This window comes from Sprattus sprattus (assembly GCF_963457725.1).
Source record: "Sprattus sprattus genome assembly, chromosome: 4".
Classification (NCBI taxonomy): domain Eukaryota; kingdom Metazoa; phylum Chordata; class Actinopteri; order Clupeiformes; family Clupeidae; genus Sprattus; species Sprattus sprattus.
The window spans coordinates 36,271,247-36,283,811 of NC_137923.1; the positions used below are offsets into that span (position 1 = coordinate 36,271,247).

General features: G+C 42.0%; 1 protein-coding gene across 1 annotated transcript in view; it reads right to left on the bottom strand.

The window, feature by feature from the left end:
* Nucleotides 1-1,388, bottom strand: part of prrt1 (proline-rich transmembrane protein 1) — a gene marked incomplete at both ends in the record, with an annotated part of 5,071 nt that extends 3,683 nt beyond the window's left edge. Inside the window, one exon of the mRNA XM_080836514.1 lies at nucleotides 1,370-1,388. Within this exon, the coding sequence (XP_080692640.1) occupies nucleotides 1,370-1,388 (19 nt within the window). The remainder of the gene's footprint in view (nucleotides 1-1,369) is intronic.
* Between the last annotated feature and the right edge of the window lie 11,177 nt (nucleotides 1,389-12,565).

A 12,565-nucleotide genomic window follows, 5' to 3' on the forward strand; every position in this document is an offset into this window, starting at 1 on the left:
CCTACCTTATCCATAGCAAATAAAACCTCAGATCAGATATTTGTGCTTATTTTGAAATAGTTACCGTCAGTCACATGCAACGTCGTCAGTCACGTTTTGTAACGTAAGTTATGCAATTTAGTTCGAAGGAAGGATCAAAATGTAATGAACACTCTCTCACGATAAAGACTGTTCATTTTAGCTAAAGAAGGAGATGACAACTCATACTCGTAGGCTACTAAGGAAAAAATAGACAGTTGCAATTATGGTAAAGTAGCCTAATCCGTTTACCGTAATCTCACAGTAAACACTTCATACTGAAGGCCAGTTTGTGCATTGCCAAGGCGCTTTCAAATATAGGGAAATTGCACTCTTTGTCATGCCATTTAAGTGGCCACCATTTGTAGGAACCATATGAGAGTAACTCTCAGGTCTGATAATGTTAGTTGCCTACACCAGTTAGGCCTAAATATGTTCAATAATATATATATATATATATATATATATATATATATATAATATCGGCATACGTTTTGGTCCATGTCCTAATGATGTATTTGCCCTGGTGATGAGGTAAACCTAGACATAGGAGGAGGTAGGCGAAGTTCCTCTTCCAAGAAAAGGGCATGTCACTAAAAGATAACAGCCACATAAACAGCCTTTCTAATATCGGCATTTAATAATCATACATGAAAATAACCGAAAGGTGACCAATTGACGCCAACAGGTCTCTTTTTTTTACATGGTTCACATGTAATAAGCTATGCGCAGGCTAAAATATGTGATGCGCTTGTGTGCAATGCGTTTTTCTGTTCCGCTCTGTTCCTGCTGCACAGTAAACTAGCCACGAAGACTTGCAGTAACAGGGAGAACGCTGAAACACACCAGTATAGGGTATTACTAGCCTACTTGGGCAGCTCCGATGCATAGCCTACAATGAGTCAGTGGGAGAGAAATCACAGACATAACCCAAATTATTATAGGCCTACGGCAGTATTCATATAGTCCACTCCAAGGGGTCAGGCGCGTTTTTGCTCTCGCCTTTTCTTTCACAAATGAAGTGCATCCAAAGCAAAGTTGAGGAGCCACGGTAAGCGGTAACCTTTGTGTTCACGGTGAGCGAGAAAACAGATGCAGAGGATGCAGAGGAAATGGTGCTGAGGAGAATGAGAGGATGGAGAGACAGATATCGTGCGTCATGGTGCAATAACGATTTTAAGGCTAAAACGCCACCCTAAATTCATTTGAGAACAAATCTTAAAATGTAGTCTACAGCATACCCTACACGGCCTGTTTCCTTCTGCGAAACATCTGAATTAACTTAATTAACAATTACATGACATCACAACAATGGAATGGGCTATGTAAGAAAAACAAGGCAAAATCCTACCGTGCTTCTCCGACGACATGTCGTTTAGAGACGATGACAATGGCTCTAAAACACCCCTCTATAATAGACGTCTTCTGTCTGCACCTTTAAATCGAAACACAATATCTTACTACTGCATGCAGCGAATTAGAAGACATTATATAAATAGTTATGTACAAATCTTTGCTTGAATCGCGATATAGCTGGTGTTCATTTAGAAGTAAATCCCCTACAGTGTATCTTGCCTCCTGTTCAACCCTTGACTGGTAGGCTACATCAACCGCAACGGCAGGAATTCAGGTTTCTCCCCTCTAACGCATCGCGGTACATTGAATTAATCAGATACACAGTATCGCCGTCTTAAAGCGACAGTAGAACCAAGGCAAATCCCTTTTACGTCTGTGATTCTCACACAGTCAATGTTCTAAAAATACAATAGGCTATATTTCCACTCACTTTGTTAAACTCTTTCTAAAATGTTATGTAGGCCTTTTGTTCAAATATATTTCTACACCTGCATTTCTACATGGACAACGGTGAAATGGTCTTAATTGGGAAATAAGACCAACAAAGACATTAAATATACTCTCTAGAACAGGGGTTTTCAACCGGGGGTCCGTGGCGGTATTGCAGGGGGTCCGCGATTTAAAAAAAAAAAATATATAGGCTATATATTTGCTTTGATATTTCAACACATTTCCAGATTGCTCTTGAAAATGTCTGAAATAAGAAAAATATGTCTAAGATAATATAAAGGTGATTCACGCTGACAGAATGTAGCCTTGCACCTATCCAGTCTATGGTAGCCTGTGCTTTGCCGATGTTAATGCATTGTGTTGACATATATGATCTCATACGTCAGACGTTATGCGTGATGTTCTGTATAAATATTGCTGTGCAAATAAAGTCTTTCTCTTTCCGGTCTACCACTTACCGATTGTAGGAGCGTGAATTATTTCCTCCGTATATTACATACATTTACCCTACCGTAGCCTAGTGAGAATGGCTACGCCAACAGGTTATGGGCCCAGGTCACGAGATGGAAGTAGGTGGATTAGATTGTGTTTTGACGGAGATGAGAAGAAGTACGAAATTTGGGAGACGAAGTTTTTGGGCCACATGCGCCTACTAGGACTGAAGGATACCCTCCTCAACGAGCCTGGCTCCGACGATGAGGAAGACGACGTCGAGGACGACATAAAGAAAAATGAAGAGGTATATGCAGAAATGATACAGTTCTTGGACGATAAAAGCCTGTCGTTAATAATGAGAGATGCTACAGACAACGGAAGAAAAGCTTTCAAGATACTGAGAGACTACTACGCAGGTAAAGGCAAACCAAGAATAATTAGCCTGTACACGGAGCTAACGTCTTTGCAAAAGAGTACAGATGAAAGTGTGACGGACTACATAATTAGGGCAGAAGCAACAGTTACAGCACTTCGAAATGCTGAAGAAAGACTGAGTGATGGACTTTTGATTGCCATGATTTTGAAGGGATTGCCGGAATCATTCAAACCGTTCGTTATCCACGTTACGCAAACGGACGAGAATCTAGCTTTTGCTGAATTCAAGACAAAATTGAGAAGTTTTGAAGACACTGAAAAATATCGTGCTAGCTCGGAAGACAACGTCATGAGGGCGAGTGCTACAGTTCGGGGGAGAGAGATCGCTGCAGGCCGCGACATTGTCTGTTACAATTGCGGAGTGAAGGGACACAAAGCACAGGCATGCCCGAACGAACGCCAGAGAAAGCAATGGTGTGGATACTGCAAAAGTTCGACACACACAGATGCACTTTGCAGACGGAAAAGAAATGACAACGTCAAACGAGTTGCTGATGAGGAACAGAGTGGAGAAAATGAATATGCTTTCAAGGCGGGCGACTTCCAGGAACGTGGATGGAACCTCAAAGGGCTGATGATCGACACGGGAGCAACGTCGCATATCGTTACGGATATCGGGAAGTTTAAGAAGTTTGACAACACGTTCCAGTCTGAGAAGCACTTCATCGAATTGGCTGACGGCACCAGGGCAAACGGTGTGGCTCTCAAGAGAGGCGACGCGGAGGTGAACCTGGTGAACCGCCAGGGAAAGCGAGTGAAGGCTACACTGAAGAATGCGCTCTTCATCCCGACATATCCCCAGGACATTTTCTCGGTAAAAGCAGCGACGACCAACGGAGCCTCTGTTCGGTTCAAGCAAGGAGAAGACGAACTCATCCACGAAAGCGGTACAAGGTTTGACATTAAAGAACACAATAGACTTTATTACTTAGACACTGTTAGTGATGAAAGTGAAGAAGGTTGTGATTCTTGTAATGGATGTTTTGATATTCAAACTTGGCACGAAATACTAGGGCACTGCAATTATGATGATGTTTCCAGATTGCAAGATGTAGTAGAGGGGATGCAGATTAAGGGCAAATTTGATAAATCAAAACTGAATTGTGAGATATGCACACAGGGTAAATTCGTCCAGAGCAGAAGCAGAGAACCAGACGCTCGTGCAAGAGCAGCACTTGAGCTTGTACACACTGACTTGGCTGGTCCTATTGACCCAGTAGCAAAAGAGGGATTCAGGTATACTTTAGCTTTTACAGATGATTATTCAGGTACAGTGTCTGTGTATTTCCTGAAAGCTAAGAGTGATACTGCGAAAGCAACAGAGAGATATCTTGCTGATGTAACCCCTTATGGGAGTGTGAAGTGCATTAGGTCAGATAATGGCACAGAGTTCACAGGACAGGAGTTTCAGTCTTTGCTAACCAAGCATAGCATTAGACACAAATTCTCAGCACCATATTCGCCACATCAAAATGGCACGGCAGAGAGGAATTGGCGCACACTATTTGACATGGCGAGATGCATGTTGATTGAGAGTAATCTACCGAAGGAGTTGTGGACGTATGCTGTAATGACTGCTGCAGTGATTCGTAACAGATGCTACTGTAACAGAACAAAGCAAACGCCATACTTCATGCTTACAGGCAAGAAACCAAACTTGTCTAGATTGAGAGTATTTGGATCTGTCTGCTACACATACAAGCATGACAAGAAGAAGTTAGACTCGAGGTGTGAGAAGGGAGTTTTCATAGGATATGACAAGTATAGCCCTGCATATCTAGTGTACTACCCTGACACTAAGAAGGTATCGAAACACCGGCTGGTGAGATTTGTCACAAAGAATGTTGTGGAGAAAGAAACCCAAACCGATCTAATGATTGACGATGACTTTGTGGAGAAGAGGTATGTGTCACCCAGATTAACTGAAACTGTAACGGCACAGAATCAAGGGAATGTGAATATATCTCAGGGAACTTTTGATAGGCCTGATTCTACAGATACAGCTCAGACTGAGAGAAGTGAGCCTCGTTATCCTCAAAGAGACAGGAGAACCCCACAGTACCTCTTTGAGTATGTTACTGATGTGAAGTCTAATGACCAGGTGTCAATTAACATTGACTACTGCTATAGAATGTGTGATGCACCGCAAACATTCAAAGAAGCTATGAGCTCACCTAAGGCAGAGATTTGGGCTAAAGCTATGAATGAGGAAATGGATTCTCTTAGAGAAAACAACACATTCACACTGACTACCCTACCAGAGGGCAAACAAGAAGTGGGAGGTAGATGGGTCTATGCTATCAAAACGAATGCAGATCAGTCAGAAACCTACAAGGCCAGATATGTTGCCAAAGGTTACAATCAGGTGATGGGAGTAGATTACAAGGAGACTTTCTCTCCAACTGCTAATCTAACTTCAATACGTGTACTGATGCAAATGGCCGCACAATATGATCTTGATTTACACCAGATGGATGTTAAGACAGCATATTTGCATGCACCTATTGATTGCGAGGTGTATATGGGGCAACCAGAGGGATTCGAGGTGAAGTCTGACACAGGTGAAAATCTAGTCTGCAGACTAAACAAGTCACTTTATGGTCTAAAGCAATCCGGTAGAAACTGGAACAAGATGCTGAGTGATTATTTGATTGGAAATGATTTTGTGCAAAACCCTGCAGATCACTGTGTCTACACTAAACAAATTGGAAAAGAAAGAGCAATAGTGGTAATTTGGGTTGATGATCTAGTTATTGCTGCTAGTAATGATGATTTGTTGAGTGATGTTAAGAAGACACTTGCTCTGAAATTTAAGATGAAAGATCTGGGAAAACTAAAACATTTCCTAGGGATGGAATTTGATCAGAATGACGGAGTTATAAAAATGAGTCAGAAAAGGTACATATCCAAAGTACTGGAAAGATTTGGCATGACAGATTGTAAGCCTAGGTCAACCCCATGTGAACAGAAAATGGAGTACAACAGTGATGCTGACCCTGTTGATGCTAAAACTTACCGTGAGATGGTAGGAAGTCTGATTTACATAATGACATGTACCAGGCCTGATTTAAGTTGGATTGTGAGTAAGTTATCACAGTATTTGTCAGAACCAAATGAACAACACTGGATAACAGCTAAGCATGTGATGAGGTATCTGAAAGGCACAATTGATCATGAGTTATGTTACAGGAAAAGTGAGGCAAATCTAAAACTTGTGGCATACAGTGATTCTGATTGGGCTGCTGATATAAATGACAGACGAAGCACTACGGGTTACTGCTTTAGTCTAACTGATGTCGGTCCACTGATTTCGTGGAAGTCCAAAAAGCAGGCCACAGTTGCATTATCAACATGTGAGGCTGAATACATGGCACTGGCTGTAACCACACAAGAGAGCCTCTATCTTGTACAGTTAATGAATGGAATGGATAATGATTGTCAGTTTGCACCAGTTAAAATCTTTGAGGACAATCAAGGTGCAATTGCTCTGTCCAAAGACCCAGTTTGCCGCCAAAGATGCAAACACATTGATATAAGGTACCATTTTATTCGTTCTGCAGTAACTGATGGGAAAATATTGATTGAGTACTGTCCTACAGTTGATATGGTGGCAGATGTCATGACAAAGCCAATGACAAAGTTCAAGGTGGAGAGATTTATGACATTTATGTTTGGTATGTAAAAAGGTTAAACTCAATCAAAATAAAGAAATTATAGAGATGGAGTGTCTCTGTTATACAGTATACTAATACAGAATCCTGTGTACTAAAGTGTTGTGTTATTTGTAAGTTTATGATGTTAAGAGTATGTGATCAAGTGGGAGTGTTGACATATATGATCTCATACGTCAGACGTTATGCGTGATGTTCTGTATAAATATTGCTGTGCAAATAAAGTCTTTCTCTTTCCGGTCTACCACTTACCGATTGTAGGAGCGTGAATTATTTCCTCCGTATATTACATACATTTACCCTACCGTAGCCTAGTGAGAATGGCTACGCCAACACATTGCTTCATAACGTCACGCCATACCGGATAATTCATAACATACAGTCTCGAGTGAGAAGTTGACAAGCATCTGCAGTTAAGCATAGCCTATGAGTACTTTTGAAGTTTAGTCGAAAAAGTCAAACTTTTGGTGAACGAGAACGACTGAAGTTACTGTCCTTAGCTAACATTTCGTTCTACCGTGAGTTAGCTGGTCAGAAGCACCAATGGATCGGTGTTTAGTGAGGAGAGAGACAGGCTGCCATGACAAAGGTACACCTTCGCAGGATACAGGGAAACAAAGTCAACAAAGAAAAAGAAAAAACAATGAGGAATACATCAAATACGGATTTACAGTGATGATAGCCAGAGCAGGAGAGGAGGTACCACTGTGTTTCATGTTCAACATTATGGTCAACTGAAGCTATGAAGCCGTCGAAACTATTGCGGCATATGGAGACGCATTACGTTTTCTTGAATGCCAAGCTTATTGAGTAGCCTACCTGCAACATATGACTTAAGTTCTGGATAAGTTGCCAGACGGAATTTCCAGAGCTTGCTGCAAAAGCAATGAGGTGTATTTAGCAAACTTTCAAACTACCTGTGTGTGAGCATTTTTTTTTTGCGTACTTGAAGAATAAGTACAGGGCAAGAGAATGATATGAGACTGTCGCTGTCTACCATTTCACCACGAATAGACAGGCTGTGTGGACTTCACCATGCCCACCCAGATATTACACTGACAGGTCTCCCCTCTCCCCACACATAGGCCGTATGGTGAACCCTGTTATCGTTTCATCCCGCTCCACAGACGGCGAACTACACAATCTTTAGCTCATAAAAAAGAACGAGTCGTGCTGAGCTACCAAAAAAAAGTTCGCCGCTTACTTTCGTGTCGATTGTCGATACGTCTATGTTTTATGCAGAACTAGAGCCTTTGCAGCGTAATAAGATTTTGGTCGCGGGTGGTGGCACGGTTCGACACGTGATCGTTCTACACCAATGAGGTAGCTGCTTTTTGTAAACAGACTGGCAAGATGGCGACCACCATGGTTTGAATTTACGTAACAGATAAAGAGGAACACATCCGAACATCGGGCCAAAGGGATTCTAAACAGTGTTGTATACCTAGCCACGTCCAAGGAGAACAATGAGGCAAATATACGATGATATTATGTTTATGTTGTCATTTAAATCAAGTTTGAAATACATGAGAATACGCCTGACTGAGGATCTAACATGGACTGTGAACACCCAACAAACAGTGGGGTGTACTAAGAATCTCGTTACAGATAGCCGGGCTATCTAGACATAGTGAGGCTTGCTAAAACCTTAACTGGGGCTATAAGTTAAGTGGTACTACGACCGCAGCTATGTGATATATTTGTCAAACTGGGTTTGGATAGGTGGAGCTTCCCCTGTAACATATGACAGAATCTTACACGTGAGATCGCTTGTTCAGTAGGCGGTGTTTTCACACGATTTGAGTTTTACTTAGCACAAAATCTCCTCCCGACCAGGTTTACTTGCTAGCATAAGATACCATGGTGATGTAGCGACGCAAAAGAGAACAACGTTCGTGGTACTGCATACCTATCTCTCTAATCGAGTTTCGTAGTAGCCTACACCCCACAGCTGTGGATAGTGTCCTGACGGCATCATCACTGGCCATTGACTTTTCAAAACACTGAGGTCAGGCAAAAAGCTTGACACCAAACAAAATGTCACTACATGCTTTACGTTAGTATTTCTATGTAGGCCTATGTGACAAATAAACCTCCTTCCTTGTATCAATAAAAGGCAGCATTGTAGCCTACTTAAACCAATGACCATTTGTTAATTCAGTCATTCATTCATTCTTCCACAAATGAATACAACACTGATCAACCATATAAACAATCTTTATGAAAAATATGAAAACAGTACAAAACAGAATTAAAGAATAACATATTAAGGACACTCAGTCCTCACTGTCAGTGTCAGGACAGCTATCAAGTTCCTCACTTTCTTTCGAATTGGCACAATAACTATAATGACATAAATCTGTGCAACACAGTCCTGCAGAAAAGCAAAGACCAGTTCAGGGGCCGTATTCACAAAGCCTTTTATCTTACCACTAGGAGTGCTCCTAACTCGCGCTAAAACCTTTTACGTAGGAGTAATTTCTTAAAAGTGATTCACAACGGCTCTGAGACCTACTCATACTAAGGATAAAACCAACTCCTAAGCTTAAGATAAAAACTCCGTTGCTATGGATGACGTCGATCCTCATGCACGAGTTTAGAAGTGGTGCGCACGGTGATTGGTTGCTGACAGGCGCTCTCATTCAAAACTCAGTCCTAACATCCCCCTAACGATCCCACTAAATAAACAGAAAATAAGAGAATAACCTAGGCTTCAAATGAAGTCATATTAAATAGTTATGGACAGTGCACTTAGCAGAATGCACACGCATGATGACAAGTTTGTGCATCCAACGAGAATGACGCTTTGCACGTTAAGAGAAAGAGAAATTGCCGAAAAAAACACGGAAATTGCATGAAATCAAAGAAGTAATAATTAAAGCACCCTGCAAACTATGCGTGAGGCATGGGAGGACATATGTGTTAACATAAATGCTTCATTCCCTGCCGTGTGTCGCTCTGTCGATGACTGCGAGAAGCGGTGGTATGCGCTCCAGTCACAATGTAGGATGGAGATTGCGGAGTGGACTTTAAAAGAGCCGTCGCGGCTACAGGTATTGTGTCACCAAAATAGGCCTCATGCGTATACTTGCATGTTGTAGTTCAACTGTGCTCCCGCTTGTGGATTGAGGAAGGGTGTCAAAAGCCATGTCTTGCATGGATAACCACTGTCCCCCAACAAGTGGCATTCAGCAGGTACATGGTGCCGCTCAAAAAGGCGCAGACCGCTCTCCATTAAAATGCGCGAATCGTGAGTAGATCCAGGCCACTTCGCAACAATATCCATGATTGTGAAAAATCCAAAAATCTTAATGTTATCAAACATTTAATTTCCGGACTGATTGGGTTGTTTCGGATAGTTGGAGACGTGATTGCATCCCGCACTAATTCTAGTAAAATGTTGATGCCTTCACGGTTTAAACGATATCTTCTCAACAATTCACAAAGAATCTTAGGGCTAAAAGTAGCTCATAAGTGGCGAATTTAGGAGAAACTCCTAAAAATAATGGGCGTGTCAGTCTTAAATTTAGGACTCCTATTTTTTTTTACTAAGAGCAATTCACAAAATATTTTATCCCTAAAAGTAGCACCTAAGTCTAGGACAGCTTAAAACTCCTCATGAGGACTCCTAAGTCACTAAGACCTATTCACAAAAAGTCTTAAAATGGCTGAAGCCAGACGTAACGTGTTGGAGACAATGAACGACTCTGAATTGTTGAGAAGATATCGTTTAAACCGTGAAGGCATCAACATTTTACTAGAATTAGTGCGGGATGCAATCATGTCTCCAACTATCCGAAACAACCCAATCAGTCCGGAAGTTAAATGTTTGATAACATTAAGATTTTTGGCTACGGGGAAAATGCAACTTTGCAACGCAGACGACTTCAGAATATCGCAATCAAGCCGATTCATTCATCAAACAATCACCGCACTCTGTAGACCACACATTGTACAACAGTTTATCCGGTTCCCTTTGGACAATCGCCTACTTCAAAGGATCAAGGTCAATTTCATGGCGTTTGCAGGAATGCCCGGTGTCGTGGGTGCCATCGATGGAACACACATTAAAATAATTGCTCCATCCAGAGATGAGGACGTCTTTGTAAACCGCAAAAAGGTACATTCAATTAATACACAGATAGTGTTTGATCCAAATTTCACAATCATGGATATTGTTGCGAAGTGGCCTGGATCTACTCACGAGTCGCGCATTTTAATGGAGAGCGCGGTCTGCGCCAGCTTTTTGAGCGGCACCATGTAGGCTACCTGCTGGATGCCACTTGTTGGCTGACAGTGGCCATCCATGCAAGACATGGCTTTTGACACCCTTCCTCAATCCACAACCGGGAGCACAGTTGAACTACAACATGCAAGTATACGCATGAGGCCTATTTTGGTGACACAATACCTGTAGCCGCGACGGCTCTTTTAAAGTCCACTCCGCAATCTCCATCCTACATTGTGACTGGAGCGCATACCACCGCTTCTCGCAGTCATCGACAGAGCGACACACGGCAGGGAATGAAGCATTTATGTTAACACATAAGTCCTCCCATGCCTCACGCATAGTTTGCAGGGTGCTTTAATTATTACTTCTTTGATTTCATGCAATTTCCGTGTTTTTTTCGGCAATTTCTCTTTCTCTTAACGTGCAAAGCGTCATTCTCGTTGGATGCACAAACTTGTCATCATGCGTGTGCATTCTGCTAAGTGCACTGTCCATAACTATTTAATATGACTTCATTTGAAGCCTAGGTTATTCTCTTATTTTCTGTTTATTTAGTGGGATCGTTAGGGGGATGTTAGGACTGAGTTTTTAATGAGAGAGCCTGTCAACAACCAATCACCGTCCTCACCCCTTCTAAACTCGTGCATGAGAAGCGACGTCATCCATAGCAACGGAGTTTTTATTTTAAGCTTAGGAGTTGGTATGATCCTTAGTATGAGTAGGTCTCAGAGCCGTTGTGAATCACTTTTAAGAAATTACTCCTACGTAAAAGGTTTTAGCGCGAGTTAGGAGCACTCCTAGTGGTAAGATAAAAGGCTTTGTGAATACGGCCCTTGATCCTTACAAAAAATATAGAAGAAGATATGTGTTGTGAGAGCTTTCGTTGTGAGATCCGTGTTGTGAGAACAAACTGTCTCAATCACAGGACACACATTGTACTGTATGTGTTTTCATAAAATTAAGATATGACTTGCTGTTCTTTCTCTCCTCTGGCAGGCTCACTCAAAAACCTTGTATATTCTTTGTAGCAACTTTTGTGGTACTGCACCTCCAGAGCCACACAGTCTCTGTCCTTGATGTGAATGAGGATGCTCTGGTCATCCTTTACTTCAGCTGCTTCCTGCAACTTGCCTTGTACAAAAGAAAAGAAAAAATAATTTATAGGGGTATTATAGGCATGGGAATGTTATGTATTGGATTGTAATTTCACTCTCTCACACACACACACACACAGGACATTACGGCAATTCACACATACATTCATATTAGAATTAGACAAATACAGGGATTGTACAGCAGTGTAGGCTAGATAGTAAAAAGGGTGCTAGGTGGTGCACCCAAAAAAAGTGTCCTTAAGCACACATATGTGCAGCACAGGCAGGATACACCTCTAGAGATGGAGTAAGGTTACTGGGACCGCCCAGCAACACACAGGGACAGAAGCGGATAATCCCAAGTGTACAAGTGAGGGGGGGGGGGGGGGGGGTTATGGGGGAATGGGCTTACTCAGAAGCGGTGTGCTAACCAGGCAGGCCATCAGGCAGAGGAGTCACATTTCTGAACAGGTATTCAGTGTCATATTAACATCAGGCATGCTTTGACATCCATATAAACATACACACTACCCTATTAAAGTCAGATTGTGATTCAGTCAATATCAAAAACCTAAAACACTGGAGGGGAGGGGTGTAATGTAATTTCACACCCAGACACATGCACAACACATTATGGCAATTCACACATGCATTCATATTAGAATTGGACAAATACAATGATTGTGCTGCAGTGTAGGCTAGATAGTCATTCAACTTCTCCAAACATCTGTGTGTGTGTGTGTGTGTGTGTGTTTTGGGGATTGGGATGCATTCACATAGACTACCTACTGTTAGTGTGTGTTGGGGGTGAGGGTGAAACAGTCTTACCTGCTGTTAAAGTCTGTGTTTTTGACAAAGCTTCTTTTGGACGTCTG